This window comes from Varanus komodoensis, unplaced genomic scaffold (assembly GCF_004798865.1).
Source record: "Varanus komodoensis strain SLA01 unplaced genomic scaffold, ASM479886v1 scaffold1, whole genome shotgun sequence".
NCBI classification, from domain to species: Eukaryota; Metazoa; Chordata; class Lepidosauria; order Squamata; family Varanidae; genus Varanus; species Varanus komodoensis.
In genome coordinates, this window is record NW_025335268.1 from 99,668,821 (window position 1) to 99,692,775 (window position 23,955).

At 40.1% G+C, this 23,955-nt stretch overlaps 1 protein-coding gene across 1 annotated transcript in view; it reads left to right on the forward strand.

Moving 5' to 3' along the window:
- The window catches only part of LOC123027410 (VPS10 domain-containing receptor SorCS3), a 597,507-nt gene that overhangs the window by 427,246 nt on the left and 146,306 nt on the right, over positions 1-23,955 (forward strand). The window contains exon 9 of the mRNA XM_044438273.1: positions 17,323-17,387. Within this exon, the coding sequence (XP_044294208.1) occupies positions 17,323-17,387 (65 nt within the window). The remainder of the gene's footprint in view (positions 1-17,322; positions 17,388-23,955) is intronic.

The window sequence follows — 23,955 nt, forward strand, 5'->3', positions numbered from 1 at the left end:
CAAGAACACTTAATTCAATAGAAGGAAGAAACTGCAGGAGAGTAAAGTCTCTAAGAGGCCAAGAGCTGTCAAGGTAAAGAAGAAGAAATAAAAAGCAATGAGTGCTTCTTTCCTCCTAATGGGATTTTGAGTCCGTTTGAGTTATTAATTGGCTAATAATCCTGAACCAGTTGCACAAGTAGCTGCAGGCTCCCTGCTCTGAAGGATGCATCAGCAGCAGTCAAGGGACACATCAGCAAAAATGTGACCTTTACCATCCCTCCTGGCGGCATTGTCTTCTGCTGGCTTGATTTGATACGAGCAGTGATAAAAAGGAGGACAGTCTGGGACAAAGAGAGTTAGCCGTTGTGTTGGCTCAGCCGTACCAGAATGGTTAAACAAGGGTGTATTGCCTTTCTTTGCCACGTCCCACTGAACTGCATGTGTGTGTAAGACTGGGTACTGCTAGCTATACAGGGTTCTGGGTACTGCTAGCTATACAGGAGAGATTTACTACAATGGAACTAACCCCATACAGCTCGAATTTTATTGCCAAAATGCTTAAAAAATGTTATGGGATTAAATCTCATGGGTTGACACAAAACTCGTAAGACCATAAAGGATTGATTGATTGATTGATTGATTGAAAGCTTTTTTATCCCATCGTCTCACAGAAGTCTTGGGATGGTAGTACAGTAAGAAGCACAGCATCACATCCTCAAATAAAATCTGATTAAAACAACCATTAAATGTTAAAATGTTGGGAAAATAAAAAAGGGTTTTGCCCTCCGTCGAAAGGAATAAAGTGTCAGCACCAGGCACGCCTCTCTGAGGAGCATATTTCTAGCCAAGAATAGGAATAAATGTACGAGCAAAACATGAGCTCATCAAAGCTTTCCAAATTCCATCTTCTGTCTGTGAGAGTCACTTTTTCTGTTTGCATGAACATTTATGCATATTTTCATATATATATTTTCCAACTGTATGCACCCATTGTGTACATCTTTGAAATATACAGTTCTCTTACTGTACACATTTTTCTTTCATTGTGTATGCTTTTCAGAAGTATACAGGTTTGTATGCCTTTTCTCAATGCACACATGCTGTCAAACACATTTTTTAAACTCTGCAAACCACACTGCAAATGTATAGACTTTGACCTCAGAATGCATTTGATGCAGTGTTGGTCTGTAAATTGCAAACTGGGTAAACTCTGGCTTTTAAAAATGTATAGAAAAGCTCATCTAGTGCAGCATCTTTAGTTTGCCAGCCATATATAGAAAGTCCAAATGGGTATATGATGTAGTATCTCATGAACTGATGTGAGCTGTTCATTTTTGACTACTTGCATCCCATGGCCCACCTCATTGCATGACCTCAGGGACAGCTGGGCAGCAACTAAACACAGAATCAATACAGCTGGGATGGCATCTAGTCAGACTCCTGCTGCAAGACAGGATCTTCCATTCATCAGCTCCCGCTGGGCTGCTTTTATGTAGTTTAGGTATACAGGGGCTGCAAGCAGGAAACTAATGCACTGTAAGTAGGTGCCTAGAGAACACCACCAAGCAAAGGCAAACATTACCCTAGGCTCACTAGTCAATCTAATTTGGTGGAAATCCCTTCTCAGCTCCAGATATGCTTGGATGAAAGAAGAAAAAAGCATCCAATATTGTTACAAAAGGGATTCTGTAAAGCCATAACTATATTTCTGCAGTTGCAGTCATCCACAATATCAGAGGAAGTCAGGAAAAATTAATAGCCAAAGGGAGGAAATTGTTCCAATTATCAGAAGGAAACAAATGAGGCCACCAATAGCCTCATTGAGTTCTGAAGGCACAACAAGTGCCCTGATGTATTTAGAATCATGGCAAGATACCTGCCCAATCCTATATGGTTGGGGAACTATATATGCAAATGGGCAATATGTATAGGGTTCCTAAATCATTCCCTTAGTTACAATTGTGCACATATAGATCTTGTAAGGAATTTGCAGTGGGAGAGCAGAGGTTTAGCAAAAGTTAAATTTAATCCATTTGATGGTCACTGCCTCTCTGCTTTTAATCCCCCAGCTACTTTACCAGCCCTTTGGTAAATCTCCAAATCTGTGTTAGTCTTCCCAAAACTGTATGGCAGAGGAGATTTCAAGTAGAGAGGCAGTGGATGGAGATGTGGTTAAGCTCCTTATCTCACCCTTCTCTTTTCACAAACTGCCCTCCTTGAGAAGAAAGGGCAGTAACATACATTTACATATAACACATACCCAGTGCGGTGGAGTAGCTGAAATGCAGTGGCATGAAGCTCCAAAAGGAATCCTGAGCTAGATGTAATCTTCCTTCTCACCTGTTGAGGTCTGGGCCTCCAGCCACTAGTGTTTCCTCCAAAGACAGCCTTAGAATAAAATATGCTGTAGGTGGAAAGGAAAGAAAACAGGGTGGACTGAACACCCTTTAGCAGAGGATCTATATTTCATTCCAGAGTGACTGTTGTATTTCCGGTCACCTTCCTGTGCACATCCACCTGATAATGGTGTTCTAACATTTCTATGCATTTGGTCTTACAAAGAATGTGGAAGACAACTTGTTTTAATTCCAGTGTTGAATGAATGTGCTAGTTCACACATCCATGTACATAGGATGTAGTTGAATGTAGTTGTGTTCACATATGATGCACATAGCTAGTACTAGCTTGAGGAAGGGGCAGCCTCTAAACCGAGTTTGCTGTGAGCTAGGCAGAATTTCAAAAAGTTTCAGAAGCATCAGAATCACATGTTCTTATACTCTTACTATCTTTGGAGAGAATCAGCACTTTCTTGATGCCTCTGCCTCTTGTTTAACCCTGTTCAGCCTGCTTATATATGCAGAAATGTGTGCATTCATATAGAGTGGGATCACACATGCTGGTCATACAAGCTGTACATGCAAGCATTTGGTAGACCTCAAAAATCATTGGAAGAGGGCTAGAGACTTTAATACTGGTTTATTCTTCCTAACACCCTTCCCCAGCCTGATGATTTTCTGATATTTTTGTGGTCAAGTCTCATCAGCCCCAGTCAAGAGATGCAATGGATAGGAATGCTGGAAGTTTTCCCAAATATCTGGAAGCTGGGAAAGCTTGTCTAACCAAATGGATTAAGTAGTGGCTTTTCTTAATTTTAAATTAATGAGGCTGACATGCATTTTGGAGGGTTTCTAAGATTTGTCTTTTGATTTCTGTGGCTTTGGCATGCTTCAAAGGCATTTCCTCAACCATGATGGCAATGGACAGATTTAGATTGAGCAACAACAATGTGATTACCAGCATTTCAATTATGTATTGTTGCTTGACCATTCCATTAGAGTATTGAATACGCGGCCTGCATATCTGGCTCTTTCAGAGGACCTATGCACTGCCAAGTTACTTAAATCCTCTTAGACACATACTCAGGACGGAATGATGGTCTTCTGTGCATGTGATATTTTTTGGATGTAGCATTAAAAGAAAAAGCAGCATAATTGGAGACTTATACCTATTGGCCCTCCCTCTCACTTTTGTTATGAATAGACCTGCCAATCATGTCAAAACAAATTAAGAAAACAACTTAATCATCTACAAACGCAAAGCTAGAGAAGATTGACATGTTTCAAATGTACTGTGCTTGTGTGATCTGCATTCTTAATCATTTGCTGATTTATCTCTAGTCTGCTGGGTGCATATAGGACTTTATCTCCAGTAACGTGTGTAGAACTTTCTGATTCCTGTTGGTTCCAGTGAATTCATTTAAATGAGGACCATTTTAACAATCTGAGAATGTACCAGGAAGGGACAGTCTTTCACCCCAAAAGGGAATTTCTCTCCTGATTCTTTCATCACTGGATTGATTTAAAGCACCAAGGAGGGAACCTGAATATAAATCATCTATTTTAATCAACCTGTCTCTTTGTGCTTCAGTTAATTTCTAAAGAAAGGTACATTGCATTGCAGCTTACCATTAAAATATGTTGATTTACAACAAAATGGGGCCTTGGCTGTAGGTCTGGTACATCTTTCTTCTCACATGTAAGAGAATAATGTGATGCCATCTAGCCAGAAAAAAATGTCACTTTCTATATCCTCATGGATAGTACTATTTTAATACTGAAATTTGTGTAGAGAACACAGCAAATCCAATTGTTTAATTAAGTCATTGTGAGAAAAGGGTGAAGTCAGCCTTCTCCACTACAAGTTTTTATATGTTTAGGACTACAACTTCCAGTATTCCTAACTATTGGACCTGCTGGCTAGGGTTAATGGGAGCTCAAGTACAAAATATTTGCCAGGTAACACATTGGAGAAGGCTGGACAAATTCTTACTGAGCAGAACGGTTTAGATTTAAACAAGAAAGCATAATATTTTTCGGCTAAGACCAATTCAGGATTCAAGAATTTAACTGATAAAAAGAGGCTAGAAAAGGCTGATGCACATATTTTTGCCATTTACCATTTTTTTGCCCTTGTCCAACATCACAGAACTACCAGATCAGGAATGTAAAGATTATGATTGAACTTTAGCCCCAAATAACTGGTAAGTAACCCGTCGACAAATTGCTAGATAGAATTTGGGCATTATTCAGACTTTGTTGAACTGCAGTTGTCAGACATTTCCTTAAGGTCCATGATATAACCAGACAGACAAAATAAACAATCTAGGAAATACACAGCCTGCAACCTTGGAGTATGAGTACACATAGTCAAGAGAAATGAAGCATGGATAACAGCGGACCACAAACTGTCCCTTTCATCTTCCAAAGTCTTAAAGGAACAAAGCATATGCTTTATTTATTTATTTAAAACCTTTGTATGCTGTCCTCTAACAGACGTCTCGGGACAGTTTACAACACATTAATATGATAGCAATAACAGTTGCACAGCATCCAATGTTAAAATAAAACCACTAAATAAATCAGGTTAGCAATTAAAATACTGGGAGAATAAAAAGGCTTTCACCTGACATCAAAAGGAAAGAAGCATCGGTGCCAGGTGAATCTCTCTGGGGAGTGTGTTCCACAATCAGGGTGCCACCACAGAGAAGGCCTTCGTCCAGGTAGTCACCTTCTTGATCTCTTTCAGGGACAGCTCCTCCAGGAGGACCTCTGACCCAGATCTTAAGGGGTGGGAGGGCACATAGGGGAGAAGACGCTCCTTCAGGTATCCCAGACCCAAGCCATCCAGGATATTTATTTCCCCATGGCAGACAATCAGGACAATCTAGATCTCTGGGGATTCCTTATGTATGCATGGGGCACAGACCTGATCCTCCCATTTCATTTCAGTCTTGCTGCAAAAGCCAGGATAAATTTACACAGTTGCTCCTAACACTGAAGCAAATGGCGAACACTTTCCTAATACAGAACCCCTGCAAATGCATTAGGATTTTTGCTCACTCACAAGGGACTCTGGGGCAGTGCAAATGATCCTACTAGACTTAATAGATCTGTGGGTTGATGCCATCCTATTAATTAGCACATATCACACACACACCATATTCTATATAATAAAACATTTATCATGTTTACAAAATACAAGCATTGCAGCCTTTTACTTCCAATTCCACTGCTGACTCATTTAACCAGTAATCTGATATATCAGTTTCCTGATGCTGCCTTTGACAGATTTAAATTGGTTCGTGGACTTTTGCCAAGTGCACAAACATGGACACCCATTTAATCTTGCTGTCATTCTTGGCTGTCCTTTGAAGAAGGAAAGATAAATTAATCACCTAGTTCCTTATAAAAATATGTACTTCAGAAGATAAAGCTTTACATTTTCAGTGGCCTGAGTCCAACAGAGTCCAAACATATACAGAGATAAACCCTGTGTACCTACATTAGTAACTTGCTGTCAGAGTTTTCACTACTAAATTCCAGATGATGGTTCAGATCCTGAGCTAAATTAAGGATATATATGGAGGAAAAGTTTCCAGTTCCCTCTTCCTCTCCATGACAGACAATGCAGACCCAGAAAAGCTTGGAATAGTGTGGTGGGGTGAAGGATGCTCATGGAAGGAAGGTTTATCATCTCTGTTCCCACCCAAGAGGGTTTCCATATCCTATCAGATATTTGTGGGTGACTGTGTGTGGGGAGGGTCTTATGTAGCTTCAGAGACCGGAGGCCATGTGCCCCTTTCTATAGAGGTCAGTTTTCTACTGAAGGGCTGACAGAGAACTTCCCTGTATTTAAAGAGTTTCAAATTCCAGTTTGATATAAAGAAATATAAGAATTTCAGGTACACAGAACAGTTGGTCACAGTCTTCCACACTATGCTAGATAATTTCTATATTAATTATACTTGCTTCCAAATTTGCATCTGTACATATAAATTAGTATACATACACATTTTATGCAGATCACTTTCCTCTTTTGTTCCCTTCTTGGTGATGCATTTCCTTTTATTTGATGATTTATAAATTCCACCTTATAAATCATCAGGTTTATAAGGGAAAAGTGGGGAATGGGAAATTTCCCTTCTGAAAACTTCCCTAAAAAACTTAGGTTAGAATTCAAGTTAATAGGTACATTCCGAAACTTCAGTTCAACCTCCTGCAACATCTTTACTTTCCTGAATTCATAGCCCCCAAAATTGCAATTCTATGCCCACCTCACCTCTACTGACATCCACACCACTGAATCTTTCTGTCCCTATACTGTACCTGGGGTTTACATTCATGTCAGCTTTCTTTCAGGCCATCAGTCTACTGTCTGTAGTTCTTGGCTTTGAAATGACACGGATCTCCTAGGCCCATGAGTCTTAAGCCCCAGCATTTTTCTTTTTAGAACTCAAATCCTAGTTTCTCCTTTGCCAGTGTGATGTACAATCGGGCAAGACCATTCCACATCACAAAGATCCAACCTTGGTTTTCTTTCTATTTTTTTTTTGAGCAGCTCCACCCAAAGCGCCTTTTCTGCAGCATCCTTCCATTCTTTGCCACCCCTGGATGCTCAGTGCTATGGAGGATGCCCCACTCTCTACACTCTGAGCAAGAGGCCTTTCTTAGCATACCTGAACTACAGCCATTTAATGCTGATTAGTGTTTGTCTGTAATGCAGCATGTGGAATGATCTCTTTACTGAGATCAGACGGGCTTCTAGACTGGTGTTTTTCTACTGATAAGGCATTTGTTTGCCTGGGGGTTTCCTTGAGCATTAGCAAGCTGCCCCTATTATTTAATGGGACACTTTATTGTTCTATTACTGTTTTATTGTTTTTATTAATAATTTATAAAATATGTTATCATGATTTTATCTTCTAAATGGCCATGGTTTTTATTTTTTAATGAAAGTGACAAAGCTTTTTTTTTTAAAATACTAAAATATATTTACTGCAGGGGACTATCCAGGATTCGACATCTGCTTTCAGTAGAATGCTGCAACAGAGAATACGAGCAATCTTTTCCCTTCAGCAAATTAGGCCCTCATGTCATCCCTTTCTTGGTTTTCTTTCACCACGGCCAAAATAACATTTCTGGAAAAGGGCAGGGTGATAGTTCTCTATGAGATGGCATGGAAAATAACTCTATTGAGATGGGAAGGCTTGGGTGAGAACATTTGCTTGAGAATCACATAGATGATATAAAATTATCACCATTGGAGGGAGATGACTGCATTCAAAGTTAAAAGCAAAGTACAATATAAATTCTACAGTCTTTATACACATATCCAGAGAATATGCACTTACACATGCTCTTTTTATATGCTGCTGACAAGGTGTTAGCATTCTTTTGTTTTTTACTGTAGATATTGGTTATAGACATATAAGAAATATTGATCGTATAACATATTGGTTATAGATTATGATTAGTGATTTGTGTCTTTAGTGATTTTGATCTATCACATGTATCTTCTTTTTGCCTTTGTTTTGTTGAGTTTATTTTAAATAAATACATAAAAATGAAAACTGAGACTGAAATTTGTAAGACTTTTATTTTTATTTTGTCAGTGGTTTTGCCTTGAAGACTTCTGTGTGCAATTTCATTTTCTGGCATGGGCATGAACTGAATCTTCCTAGGGTGTCACATTAGTGCTCAAACTCATAATATGGGACATATAGTAAGAGCAGAGAACATGTTAAGTACCATTTTCTGTCAACAGGAAAGATGTAATCCCATTTTCCACTGATATTTAACATGCTTAATTTTGGCTTGCAGAGGACAATTGACATGTGCAAGGACTTAGCCCTACAACATGGGAAAGAGCTGTATAGATTCTCAAGGAAGGACCTTAATTCCACAATTGGGGCATACATTTTTTTTCCTATTGGAAACTGAGGATGTAGCCCAGTGGGAATTCCTCTTCTATCCAAGGAATAAAAATGGCCAATTCCCATTTGTTTCACTGAAGCTTGCAGATGAAAAAGTCCCAGTGGATTTTACCCAAGAGGCTGATTCTAGCTTTTTGTCTTAAATTTACTTTAGTTGTTGGAGAAAAGAGTTTATCATGATAGTATCTCAAGCGACATATTTCAGACGCTGTCCTATATAACTATCCATAAAACCGTCTGTTTTGACCACCTGTCCTCTTTTTCAAATTAGTAACCTTAGAAAACTAAGCCAATAAAAAAACTAATTTGAGTCTGCTTTCCTCAGTATGCATACTATTTCATGTCTCATCATTACCTTTAGAGTCATTTGGTATAGTTTATGAAATCTTTGATAGAACAATTGTCATATAAGTCATAAGAGATTTTTTAAAAGATAACAGGTGGAAGCCCTTGGTCCTTCAAGCGGTTTGTCCATGTCCCCAGGATATACAAGCAAAAATGACCAGATAACACTCTGGTTATATCCATCTTTGATGCCATTAAAATACTACTTCAACCAGGATAGGAGTAACTTTATATTCAAAATGTTCAGCAAATTGAGTGTGGTGGACCTTGATAACTGAAGTTGCGGCATTCTAGGGCTAGCTACTTCACCACAGATGCAACGCTGGAAGAGAAATGTGATCTCTTCCTCATGATCACTGCCACAGAAAAAGAACAGAGACAGAGTAGGCTGCCATTTGCACTCCAGTAATTTCCCCTGTCGTTTCATTTCCTCACATCCCAGAACGCCAGGGAGCTAGTGACTGGGCTGAAGCTGTTTGGAAGTGATCACTGTGGACTAGTAATGTGTGGGGAATCTTGGTTTGGTGGTAGGACTCCCTCAGATTGCTTGGGTTCAGCCTGCTTTCTGTTTGCCCTAAGCTCAACTTTTGCTGAACATTTGCATGCGTATTCTGCAGGAAGCAAGTCCAGTTGTTGTACAGATATTAAGTGGCTTGCACACATGCTATGTGCTGACCATACACCCATCATGTAACTGGAGTTATTCTTCTGTATACGTGATATGCAGGCTTTTCATACTTTGTGCAAGAATAATCAATCACAAAGAGAGAGCCCACTAGTGTTCCTGAATGGCTGCAGACTTGATCACAGCATCGCTTGCTTGGGATCAATGTGGGAAAGATGTCCAGTGAGCACAAGAGACCCTGGGCCTGAGGTATGCTCCCGTTCTGAGCAGAGACCAGGGCTTCAGCAGGACCACTAGCTGGACCTGCTGATAAATCTCCAGGAAAATTCAGAAAACCAGTGGGTTTTCATCAGCTCCTACAGGCAACCTGGAGGACAAAACTGATAGGAAATGAACTGCCCATGCCATTATAATCACTACTTCTCCCCCATGGGCAGATCTTTACCTACTAGTCCTGTATAGAAAATGTAATCTCAGGCACATCCTTGCACATGTTCCATGTGTGACACACTCATGATTTGAGATACAAATTATATAAACTTTAACTTAAAACTACACAAAATCCACAATTAAAAATTCTCACATCACCATGGATAGATTCTAGCACATGATTTAATTCCAGTCTAGTTTAATTCTAGAAAACAAAAATTCTGATACAAGAATATACCTACATATATTTAACTTTCATTTTAAAAAGAGGAAGAAACTGCTACAATTGTGCAAGCATAAAATTATGTGATTATTTTTCTCTTTGTTGTTTGGGATTTTGACATGTTTGTCTTCTTTTAATTGTGAGGAGGTAAACTTGTTTAGTAAACTTGGCTTTCCATGAAATCATAACTGAAAAGAAGTTTAAAAGAATGGGTTATATTATTCTTGGCCTTTTTTAATTTGAAGATTTGTTACAGTGGTACAATAATGAAACATACCATTTCGTAATTGCAATGATGAACCATTTTATGAATTTATTAAAAGGGTGTGTGCGTGTTTCAGTTGTGTGTGTGTGGAAACTGAACTGCTATTCATTTAAAATTTCAGCAGTTCCATTTCTCTGCTGGTAAAAACAATATAAAATGATATTTCGCATCTAAACTGGATTGCGTAACTCCACATTCTAATCCAGAAATCATTTCAAAAGCACATAATGGCAGTTCAGTTAGCAATTCTGTCTAAAATAGTAAAAACAACAATGACAGAACTAATATAACAGCTGCAAATAAAAGAAAAAAACAGTATTAAAACAGCACTAACTCTCCATCTGATAGAATTAAACATTTTAATGAGCTTCCAGAGGTGCAGACAGCTGCTCTGATGAGTATTCTGGGTTAAGGAGGAAAAATTACAAAGAGTAGGTGCAGCAGTCTGCAGAGAAAAAAGACACTAGACAATACATTTGTATTTTACTTCTATGATTGTCTAATCCTTTGTGTCTCAATACTTTAGGGATCATGGAAAGTCAAACTTGTGACAAAAACATTCCAAAACATTATAGCAATAGGTGACCTGTTTGGAGGGAAAATAATCTTTTATTCAAAAGCTACTGTATCAAATGCAGTTGCCATCATATTAAGAAAAAAGCATGCCAGCAAAAATCAGTTTCTAATCTAAACTCTTGCTTAACTTGGGAGAAGTCACTTCATAAATCACATAGGCAACTATGGATTTTTCGCCCTCCCTGCCAGCCATTGCTAAGACTGAATGTTCACCTACTTGCAATTCTTACTGGTCATAATGATAACATTTATTTTGATCCAGGCTTGTACTGAATCTTTTTCTGCCAGGAAGAAACCTTTCTTTGTAAATCTGGCTTGCAAAACATTTACAGTGAATGAAATGGCAAGCCATACATACATCTCAATTTCAGACTTTGGCATTTATATACACCTGAATTGTCCCTGTATATTAAGGACAGGTCATATTTTCTGGTTTTAGGGATTCTTTCTCTCTCTCTTTATCTCTCTCCCCACTTTCTTTCTGTGTCTCAGTGTACTCTATATTCCATTCCATCACCCCTTTTCTCATGACAGCTTATTCAGATAATAAATGGAATGTTGATGTATGTGTTTAAATTGTACTATTTTAGTAACTATAACAAGATACATATGACGTTACTTTGATTCCAGATCCCCACAATCCATAGGTGAGACACCAGACTGACCCTTAAATGGGCAATCTCTTTATAAACTACAGCCATTAAAGGATCTGCAGTGGATTGAATGCTAGGTGCTAAAATTCCTCCCTGCCATTATTTTAATGAGTAGGCTTAAGTTACCTTATTATCTTGCAGTCTCAATAGTTAAACCTTTGATTGTAGTAGTTTAACAAAAGAAATATTTATAAAAGTAAATTTTGCTGGTTAACTCCATTTGTAAAATGGTATTTTTTTTCTTTAAAATGCTGCAGTCTTAATTTTTAGGGCTTAATTTTTGGTAATATTCTATCTATTTATCTGTGTTCTGTGACTTATTCTGTAGATGAGATCAGGTACTAGAGTTACTGGCTCTGCACATATTTGTGGTTCTTGTTTTTTGTTTGTAGTACATTCTGATAGTCTGGATTTTAGTAGATTAATACTAGGAAGGAAACTGTTATGGTCAGTTTACTTTGATTCAAAAGCTAGTGCATGTCAGGCTGTTGAAGAGTGAATGAAAAACAGTCCTCAAACAAAGCAAAACAAAATAAAATGGTATGAGCTCTGAAGGGAAAAACAATTCTGTGTGATGGAAAAGATCCTTCAGGAGTATATGATTGGGATGTAGTGGGGTTTTCAAGAAGAGGGATCATACAAGTGGGAAAGTGTATCATCTGTGAACTGGAGTAGCAGGACATGTGTTTCTGTAATGAGTATGACAATACATTTATTACAGGGTTTTCCATTTGACCCAGAGGGACTAGCATGGTCAGCCATCCACTGGGACCCCTGGGAGGTGGAGAACACAAACCCCCGGAGCTACCTAATGAGGATGCTCTACATCCTTGCCATTGCTGCTTCCTTATCTCTCTCTCGAGACATTGGAGCATCTTGAGGAGTGCGGAGCAGCAGCAGCATCTTCTTGTCTTCACCCTCTGAGAGGTGGTGCAGATTGCACCCAGAGGAAAAGGCAACACAGTGGGCAGTGGAAGCCATGGTGAAAAGCAGCATGTGTGTGAGAAGGAGCTGCACTCACAGCATCTTTCCCAGAGCTTTCCCCAGGTGATTTGGCACTGGCAGTGGAAGGAAGAGAGAATGTGCCTGTGTTAGACCAGAGGGAAAATGATCATCCCCCACTCACTTGTAAGCAGCAAAATGACGGAGGGCATTCCAGTGGTTATCTTGGGAGACAGTGGTTTAACCTTTGAAATGGTTTCAGGGAGAAGAGGGATAAGTGTGATGGCGGCAGGGCTCCCTCTATTTCTTTTCTCCCTCCCTCACCCCATAAGAAGTGCAAAACCTCTGGCTTTGCTTTTGGCTGTGGTAACCTGACAACTCTGCTTAGCACCATTCTTTTGCAAGGTGCCTTTGGGAATGGTGCTGCTTTTACCTTGCCTAGTGCATAGCCCAAACCCCCACCATGAGAAGCTTTGGAATTTTAGAAAATGCTTCATGCCACCACCTCCAAATATCCTTTCCTATGGCTCCTTCGCCTTGGCTCTTGTTGGGAAAAGTGGCAAAGGTGGCCAAAGTGGCTCCATTGTTTGGAGAGATGAAAACCCATTTGAGAAATTTCAGGAAATCTTTTTACTGTTAACCAGGTGTAAATTTTCTCCAGCAGAATTCACCTGTTTTCTCCATGTACTATTAAACTAAGAGTGAGGAATAGGCAGCCCTCCAGATGTTTTTGCTTATGACTCACATCAGCTCTTATCAGCATAGCCAATGGTGAAGGATGATGGGAGTTGTGGTTCTAAAGATAGTTTGGCCCACAAATTGCTTATTTCTGATTTAAACAGTCCCTGTTTTCTTCTCTTAAAATTACATATGCAGAGACACATACGGGATGCACTCCCAACCCACAATCTTACCAAATGAACATAAAATATATGTATTTGTATAGCTATTTATTTGTATTGGAAGCTGCCCTGAGGCTTTTGTGGATGGGGAGAAATATATGTATTCCAAATAAATAAATAAAAGCAATTCTTCCTGTTTTGCTACAAAAAAGGGGGGCATCCCAAAAGAGACAATCTGTGGATGAGAAGAGGCTATTTTTTGGGTCCATGTACAGGCAAGTAACACTGTTGTTTGCTTAAAGTAAACATTGTTATCAGATTTGAAGCAATAAAGCAACTGCATTACACCTCCCATTTACGGCATCGTAAGTGTTCATAATAAAAATGAATGCACAATTAATAAAGTTAATGGCACATATTCATGTCAGCCAAAAATACATAGTTTTAAGTGAATATGGAGTAAAGTATACACGAAAAGTAGGTAGTCGAGAAAACTGCAAAGAGGTCTGGGTGAGTGTGTATCCAATTAGGAGAACATTCCACCTTGTTACTCTGTATTAATCATGCCAGGGTCACCTGTCCCCCCAAAAAAAGAACAAGGGGCTCCAGATTTTCTGACAAAGCAACCAATGCTTGGTTTCCCTCACACTTGCCTTTTATGGAGAGTAGTGTCCGTGCGTGCATGTCTGTGTACTTTCATTATAGCATCATTTGTTTCTGATTGTTTTGCTTTTATATAAGGAGTTTCTTCCATTAGGAAACAGTTTCCAGAATATTTTGAAAAATGAGAGCCCTGTTCTTTCTCTTATCAATACAGACTGAACCCTAAGTAACTCTATTGATCTCTTGAAATTAGTTCTTAAGGAGGAGTATCTAGTTATCCCCTGCATTTCAAAATGCTGGTGGCAACTCTGGCTATTATCAAGGGACAGGTGCTGGAAATCACTCTGGTGCAGAATTCTTGTGGATTCCAACTAGTTTAAAGCATGCTTTGTCCAATATTCACTTCTGCTCCAAAATTCAGAAGATAAGAGAAAACAAATCAATCATACCTTCTCAGCTTTTTGGACTGAGGTTGGAAGAAACGTGGAGAAGGAAGTCTACAATCTTTATGAAGCCTATCTGTGCAATACTGCCGATAGCTGTGGCTAAATTTTGCCTGAAGTATTTGATTCCGGCCCTGTAGTAACAGAGAAACAGAGCGAGTCAGAAGGGGCCTCTCCCTCTTCGATGGGGCCTCAACCACCTCCATGGAAGCCCATTCCATACCCTTGAGGTCCTAAATGTCAAGAAGTACTTCCTGGCATTCAAATTGAACCTTGGTTCTCTGAGCTTGGCATCATTGGAGCGTGTCCTGCCCTCCTCTGCAGGAGTGAACAGGTCTCTACCCACCTCCAGGTGACACCCCCTCACATACCTGTATGTCGCTGTCAGATTTCCTTGGAGTCTCCTCTTCTCCAGGCTGAAGAGACCCAGTTCCCTCAGTCTCACCTCATATGGCTTTCCCTGTGATCCAGCCACCATCCTTGTGGCCCTACGCTGCACTGACTCTAACCTGGCTATATATTCCTGTAATGTGGAGGCACACCAGAGTTGTATAGAATGGTAGTAATACCTCTCTTGATCTAGAAGCCATGCTTCTGGTTATGCAACCAAGGGTGGTGTTTGCCCTCTTGACCACCACGTCACACTGCTGACTCAAATTTATCCTGCAGTCAACCAGCATCCTGAGATCCCTTTCACAAGTGCTGCTCTCTAGGTCCCCTAACCTGTACTTATGTCACCCGAACCTATGCCCCAAATGCAAGACCTTGCACTTATCCACATTGAACACCATTCTGTTGTCCCCTGCCCTCTTCCATAGTCTATCCAGATCCTTCTGGATCTGGAGTACCTGCTCCTCAGTTGTGGTTACTGCTCCCATTTTAGTATCATCTGCAAATTTGATCAGCAGACTGTTCAGCCCTTCTTCCATGTCGTTGATGAAAAGATTGAACAGGATCAGTCCCAGGACAGAGCCCAACATCACCTCCCTTCCAGTAATGGCTACAGGCATAATTCCATTAAGGGCAATGGATTTCAAAATGTGTTTAAGGGAGCTCTGGAGCTATTTTGGAGTTTAAGGTCACTAATGGTGCATACTTCCTGAAAGGCATAGCTTGTTTGCCACTACTGATCTCCCCTGCTGTATGCATCTGCAGGGGGTACTAAGTATATCCTAGGGATCAATCTCTGTTCATGTTGAGGAACAGGCCATATAGGTTTAGCCAGTGCCTATGTGAATGGAGTTTGTGTCAGAATACTCTATTCCAGCTGTGGAACCTTGAGTTTTACCTGTAATGACCATTCCCTTAATGTAGAAAACAATTAAACCAACTGCATTAAGGTAAAGCAGTACAGACCTGCATCTGATCTCAGGCTGACAAATTCTTCGTGCCTATATTGCATTTCCAAGACAGTATGGAGTCTGCTTCATTTGTAATGGACAATGGGATGTATGCAGGGGGACCCACCACCACCACCGCACTGGGAAGCTACCACTTCCCAAATCAGCTTGAAATGGGCCAAATATTTGGTTCCAGAACAGAATGGTCAGCAGAGTTTGCAGAAGGGAGATCTCTTGACCTGGATCTGGAAACAAGGGTTGCTGTAGGAAGAAACAGCTTCTTGTTGTGCTGGTAGTCAGTCTCTGAGGTACGGTATAGTCAGTGGAGGTGCACAGGCCACATTGCACAATGAACAGTGTGTCAGAGTGCTGTTGATAAAGAAAATGGAAACATTATTCTGAATTTCAGTTGCACCAGTGCTGCCCCTTAACTCCCCGAGGTTGCTCTGAGTCTAAAGGATCCACTAAGTGGACATAGAACTGTAATTGGTGGTTTAAATCGCAGCAGTAGTAGTGGCAGTTTAGCACAGGGATGGGCAACCTGATGCCCTCCAGATACTTTTGACTGCAGTAATTTCACCTAGGCACTAGCAGTATAGTTGGGGATTATGGAAGTTGTAGTCTATTAGTAGCTCCATTGCTAAATTGAATGTTATCGTGAACAAAGTCAGAGGTATAGTATGGTGCAATTAATACGTTTAAGATCAATTCAAGTGGCTTAAGGAAAGCCAAAAGTAGGGGTTCTGTTGAGGAACATAACTCATAAAGCCTAATTATAGACCCATATAGAACAATGATATACCATAATATAACAACAATAAAACAACAACATACAACAATACAGAACGATATACACCTGATAGTTAAGTTGTGGTAGTTAACAGAGATGGATAGCAGCTCTGCAGGCATTTCCCCCTCCCCGCACGGGGAGACAACAGGGATCAACCTTGTGATCTTCCTGCTGATTGAACTCTAGCCCTTCCACATACTGATCTGCACCATGGAATGAAAGATATCCGTTCCAGGTTTTCTAGTGATCTAGTATTACATTTTCAAATACTGCTTTGGAAGGCTAGACATACACATGGTAGGCATGTCATGAGCGAAACCTGCTGGAGTCAGGAGTCAGACTAGATGGTCCAGGAGACCCCTTCTGACTCGCTCTGTTTCTATGTTTCTAAGATCAGTATGCAACACACCTACTCATATGTTTGGCATCGAGTCTTACAAATGCTTGGTGCTAACTGAATGTCTATTTGTTCACCCAGGCATCAGATTGAATCTATTTTGCTACATTATTTGTGTTCTTCTTTCTCCATGTTCAATTGTGGGGGTTGACATTGTGTGATTTTTTCATGCTTGCATTGGGTTTATCCCACTTCGGGATTATTTTAAAATGAAACACAGATCATAAATGCCATGAATAACTGACCAAAAGCAGCATATTCTGTTTCAAATAGGGAAACAGAGGAGCAGAACCTATGCGTGGTTCAGTGTAAGAACTTCTTGCAAGTGGATGAAATAGAATCAAGGCTACACCCTCTAGTGTTCTTGTTCCCTGTGCTTTTTGGATGAGGCTTCTTATTAAATCTGACCCCCTTGCTTTCATGTGGCATCTCATGCACTAAATACATTCAAGTCTCAGCCTGGCTTGTTTAAAATGAGAAAAAGTCAGCTGTTTTCCTCCTGCTCCGCATTTCTTATCCTGTTTGACCTTTGCTTGCTATTATGGCATTCTGCCACACAGATTGATTTGTTTCTTTTCTTCTTCTTTTCTCTCAGGTCTGTCACAGGTTTGGACAAGGAGCCTGACCTTGTACACATGGAGGCCCGGACAACGGATGGACGTGAGTGTCTCATTACTGAACCAATAAAGTCAGAGAGGAAGAAATTGAATTGCATGGACTCGTTTTGGTTTCTTGATTTGCATTTTAATTGATAGGTAAAAAGTGGGTCGCCAGGTTCAATTTGCTGAGTGTCTCTATCCTACACTCCAAAGGGAGCCTGGAGATGATCTGTAAGTGATTTTGCATGTGCTCAACTACCCAGCCACCGTCTTTTTCTTGTCTTCTGAAATTTGACAGTGCTTTTGACTAGAGGGAAATGATGTGCCAAACATATCTGGGACTAAAGGTAAAATCTGGAGAGAGGGAGCAGTGACCACTATTTCACTGCTGTTACCTGGACTGGTGATGTGCTGGAATGTTTGTGCCACAGTCACTTCCTTATTGGCACTTCTTGCGCTGTTGTGAAGTCCCACTCAAGCCTTAGCCTACTGGACAGGAACTGAAACAGACCCAGGCACATGGGGGCTACGTGAGAATGGCAGTCCTGTTTTCCTGACTCCCTTAGGGAGGAAATGCATGTTTGCTCAATTGCAACCCCCCATCTGCAGTTTAAAGAAGTGCCCCACAGGGGAAATGCATGTTTTCCCATTAAAAATAATATTTTTACCAATTAGGAGGGATGGGAAAGGCTTGTGTTTGGGAATGTTCGTGAAGTGAAATGACCTTTGAGCAAGGCATTGGAGTCCTTCAACAATCTCAAACATTGCAGGTTCATCCATTCTGAAACAGGGCTAGAGAATGGTTTTCAGCCAACAAAAGATTAGATTGATCAACTAGCCAAACTCAGAAAGGTAAAGAAAACTCATTCAAGGACAGAAATAGAATAAATTAATTTGAAGCTGCAAGCCCTTGAATACATGTGAGAGAGATCAGTAAAATGGGTTTCATTCAAGAAGCCATGCAACCAAACTGTTTTTGATGAGAAGTGAAGAGGTTTGTGGACTGCAGAAAACAAATCAGTCTTTTCTATTTAAAGCTGAGGTAAGCATGCATACTTCCCTGGAAGTAAGTCTCACAGAGGTTAATGGGACTTATTTCTAAGTAGGCATGCTTAAGATTCCAACCAATGCAGGTTGTTTTGGTCACAATGCTACACAGGACTAATTGATGAGGATGGGTTATGTAAATGAGGTGGCTTTTTGAATAGTATCTAAGTGAGTCAGGAAATCAAATGAGAGGAATAGCCCAGTGACATGCAGGCCAAAAACTAGGATGATTATCAGACTATTATATATTGATTTTGTTTTATTACATGTGCATCCTGTCTTTCCACTAAAAATAGCATTCAGGGTGATTTTAAAAAGCGTGCATGCCATCATTAAAGAATTAAACATTAAAATTCACCTAGGAAAACACAATAAACTAAAACAAAATGACAACAGAAAGTTTATTAATGATTACCAGGGTAAGGCAAGCCCACTCAGCTGCAAAAAGCTTGCCTGAAAAATTGTTTGTCATGAACCTCAGGGCATGGAATCTTGACCAAGCAGGTACTTCCACATGATCCCATCAAATATGACTGTGATAGGGTCCAGGATGAGAGAAAGACCTGTCCCCAGTATCTGAAAACTCCAGCAGGGCCACATCCAAGCATGCAAATGTCAGAAGTTAGAAATTACCTTTGACTGACATCAAATGAGTATGTACACTATATAGTATACATAGTAACACACACACACACACACACACACACACACACACACACACACACACACTATATATATATATATATATATATATATATATATATCAGGGGTGGCCAAACCAAAGCTCACAAGCCACACGCTGCTCCTTGAGTTTATTTTGAGGCTCACCACTTGCCACCTGCTGCCACCTCCTGTGGGAGCCAGTTTGCTGTTCACCACCTGCTTCAGCTTCCTGCAGGCGCCCACCTGCAGCTCTCAAACATCTGACATCTACCAAATGTGGCATTTTCACTGAGCAAGCCTGACCACCCCAATATATATATATCCACTGAAGAATGGTGGATAAAAATTCTTATAACTTACAGTGCAATCCTTGAAGTGTGAACTTGCTGCTTGGAAGCCCCTGAACTTGGACACTTCCAAGTATGTTCCCTCTGCCTGAGGCTGATAGGGTGGGGGGAGCAGCAGAGGTGATCTTGTCCTTTGCTGCTCTCACCAGATGGGCTTTTCAGTCCTTCTAGTGAGAGCACTTTGGAGGGTCATGGAAGGAGGCTTAAGAAAAAATGTATCCTAGTTTTCTGGTTTCCCCCATTTCCCTGCTTTCTGAGGTTGATTTTTCAACCTCAAAGAGGGATTCAGCACAGTTCTCTCTGGCCCAGCTAAGCTACAGGGGAACAGGGGTCAGAGTTCCTGCCCTTCCTTCTGAAGTTGGAATGTTGTTCCCCTCAGAAATGGTTTTGCAGGCCATCTTATGATCCCTGGGATTCATGACATGGGATTAAATGGAAAATGATTTCAATCTGGCATTTTCAAAGTTACATCAGATCTTTCAGGCATTTTGCGATTTTGTTCAATGTATTTGCATATCAATGTCCTGTATCCTCAGGCTTAATTTCCCTGTGATATTAAAGTTTCAGATTTCCAGAGGAGCACTTTTTCCATTTCTCTCATCCATGAACAGTCGTATCCTTTATTTCAGTAAAGGAATAGTTAATACAGTGCAGCTGTATTTAACATGCCTGATTGGGCTTTCCCGAATTTCTGATTACTGGGATAAGACTCATTAGTTAGGCCCTGAATAACTGATCTCTTTCCACTCTGTTTCCTTGCTTTGTAAAATAGGCATTTATCACCTCCTTGATGCTCAAGCTCCAGGGGGATCACCCTTTCATTTCTTTCCTGAATGTGGTTATTTATTAGAAATGGGCAGTTTTAGTCCTTAATTTTTGTTAACAATGTACCTGTCATTTCCTGAGGCCCCGTGTTTTATATTGGTGCCATGGAAGTGAAGAAAGATGGAGTATATGGCTGCGTCTAAACTCATTTCTGTTTGAAGAGTGTTTTGTTGCATTTTCCATGTGCAAAAAGAAATAAAGAAATAGGCCAGAATAAGGAGAAAGGTCACAAAAGAGGGGCAGATTAATGAGAACCTGTCTTATCTCCCTGTGAAAGTTAACCAGGTGACCTTTTTGAATACCTTTGATTACTGGTGTAATTCACTCAAAATGAGACATTTCCCAATAGGCAGCGGTTGGTTGCCATGTCAACAACTGTAGTTTATTTGCATCTATTTGCTGCCTCTATCTTTAGTTCCCCCTTATTTTGCACCCTTTGTTTTGTGTGGTAGTAGCTGTAGATTATCCAGATCGCTGGATAAAATGAATTGCTATGTGGCAACATGCAGGGTGAGGAAAAAGGTTTATGCAAGATCACCACAAATAACGACACATCTAAACCCTGTCACAGTATTCTGTAGGCTGCGTGCTTGCTGGTTTGAATGAAATTTAATGAACTCAGATTAAATGAGTAAGAAGTTTCATTCTAAAAGAAGGATGCTACTTAAATAACACTTGATACATCTATGTAGGTAGAAATGATGCTTTTCAGATCACACAGGACAGATCTTTCTATACTCACTAGGTGTAGGTTATGTGAAGGGCATTTATTATTTACTTGCCGAACCGTTTCCTATTACACACTTTTCTTAATCAATACTTCCGAGGCTTGGTTGAATTTTACTGATTATATAGTTGAGTATGCCCCTGGCATCCTGCTTTTAAGAAAGAAAATAATATAATCACTGCATAACCCAGTAAGAATTCAGATTTATTTTCTAATCTATAACCAACAGTTTTGCCACAGGAGTTTTTCCTAGGCAAATCAATAGAGAAATGTCATGGTCACTTTGCCTCAAGTACTGAGGTCCCAAGAAGAATATAACCCAAATCCCATGTGGACTTAGCAGACAATATTGTTTGTTCTAGATTGCAAGAGTTGTTAAAATAAAGACTATAGTGCAGATAACAAGAACATTTTATAGTTTCTATATTAAGACCATGTTGATGGTCTGTGATATTAGCAGTTCTATAGGAGTGGCCCTTTATCAATTTCTGAGGGATACTGACAGTCATTAATAGAGCTGAAATCTGAAGACCAGTTCTCTTTCAGCTGAAGGAAAGAAGTCAACAATCCAAATCTGTGTGCCATTTTGTCACATAAATATATAATGTAATGCACTTAATCAGACTACAGTTTCATATAGCTCGACATTGTACCAGTGCAAGTGACATTGGCTAAGAGCAGTGTCTAGTGTGGTTGCCTCTAAGTCTTCAAACTTGGATATGATGGGCATCCAATGGAGGGCAGGAAGAACATGGAGGTGAGGATTACACTGGTGTGCCTCCTACCCTACAATACACGACTATTTTCAGCCTTGTAAATGTTTTTCATCTGTTCATATGGAGGAGAAGCTGAGGTGCCACTGGAATGCATTGCATCAGTCTTGCAGAGCTCACTCTTCTTCCCACTGGCCCCTGCCCTCAGACCAAGGATAGTCTGGAGACCTCAGAGCCCCAGCTGGCATGAGGAAAAATTGTCCCTGATAACAGAGGGAGCATCAAGGTTGGCATTCCAGCTCTGATCTTGGAATGCTCATCCATGGTTGGACCTGGAACACCAACATTGACTAGGGACGTCTAGACAGCATCCTAAGGGAGTCACAAACAGGAAGAATAGCTCAGTGACACTGGGGGGATGGTGGGGGGACAGCAATAAGTGAGTCAGCATACTTAGTGAAACAGTTTCCCAATCTTAGTAAACCAGTTGCCAATATAGAACAAATAGTTTCTTGCTCAACTTGAATTAGCTTGGAAGTGTTTAACTTCATAACCTCACTACCATCCAGTCATAATTTAGATCATTTTTCCTCCTTCATCCCAGTCTAACCATCTTGTCATAAACACTTCTTTGTAGATACCTCTAAACGAGGCAAGAAAGAAAAACCTTGGTTGCATTGACTGTAGATGGAATGTAAATATTTCTCATGGGGAAATCAGGAGATGGGGATTTGTAGGACTCCTTTTGCTCCAAGGTTCTCCTGTGTAGAGTAACTGTTGCAATGCATTGATTTACTTGGAGAAGCAATTTAAAACAATGACTTGGTTAAAGCAGTGTAGATGTTTCTCCATCACTTTTCCTAGAAAAGAGGTGCCCAATTGAACCTGACAAACTATGGATGTCAGAAAAATCCACAATGGATTCTATGAATTTGTGCAGATTTTCTTGAGTAGCAGAGACTCCATGGACTTCTAGACCATTTTAAAATGTCCTGCAATTTAATGTAAATTCGGTTATAGATACATATGAAAAATGTGCATTTCCTCCTTCCCATAACCATCCCTATGAGAAACACAGGCTCATCTTATCCAGGGGGCAAGATGTTACCTTGTGGAGAGATGGAATTTTGTCAGTACACCTGAGTTTTCTTGGAGGGAGCTGTTCAATACAATGGAACCCTTTCTTTGTTGCTTTGCTAGGGTGTTATGTGAAAGAGTCGGGGAACTTTAAGCTAAAATCTTCTAGGCAAAGCAAAGGAGAAATCTTTTCATTGGTTTGTCCTGGTGGTTATTCAGTAAGCCTGGGGAAAAGTGCTGGTGGGGGACATTTGAGTAAGGTATTTTATTCAGAACTGGAGAAGAATAAAATACTTCTATTCTTTGCTGTAAGTATTATCTTTGTTGTAAGTATTATCAAACCCTTGACTGTTTGGGGGCTGATCTCTAATTTAAAAACATGCCGGAAGAGAATCTTGCACACTATGAAACATCACTTAGAAGTAGGAAGGTCATCTGCTCTAGTTTGTGCAGCTGTCCTCTAATGAGAAGAATGATGCCAAATAGAGCTATGTATGTATTTGAAAGAGATATTGATGGAACTTTCAGCAATTTGGGAGTGAAGTATCACTTTCTAGTGCAGATAGGGAAGAAATGGCTTACTATTAATACAATTTTTTCCACTGTATTTATATGCTGCTTGTTTTTATCTTGTGAAGAACTGAAGAATGCTTATATAGCTCTATTTTATCTTTAAAAAAACCTTGTAAAGTAGGTTAGACTAAGAGTGAATGACTGGTCCAAAAGTCATCTAGTGAACTTCATGACTGAATCGTGACTAGAACCTGGATCTCCCAGGTCCCTAGTCCATTACTCTAAATGCAACACCACACCTGCCCTTGTTTGAATATAATGGATTGCAGTGGGGACTCTGCTCAAATAAAGTTCTGGAAAATCAGTTGCAGCAAAAGAATTAGTTCATGTAGATTATGGGCCATAAGATTAGGCTTATTACTGATAAAACTAGGGGCAGTAGGAAATCTGGAAGGGTTGGAAGATGGAGGCTGGAGCAGGGTCAGAAACTTGGTTGAAACGAACCAGGACAGTATGGTCCAGAAAGCAATGAAGATGATACCATGGCTGATAGGAATCTAGTAAAGGTGAATTCACACTGCAGGGATGGCAAGAGAAGAAATGAACTGAGAATCTTCCTCAGAGAACCATCTCTTCTAAGCAATGCACATGCCACTGCAAGAAGGATTCCTGGCTATGAATATTATTTATTTATTTAAAACATTTCTATGCCGCCCC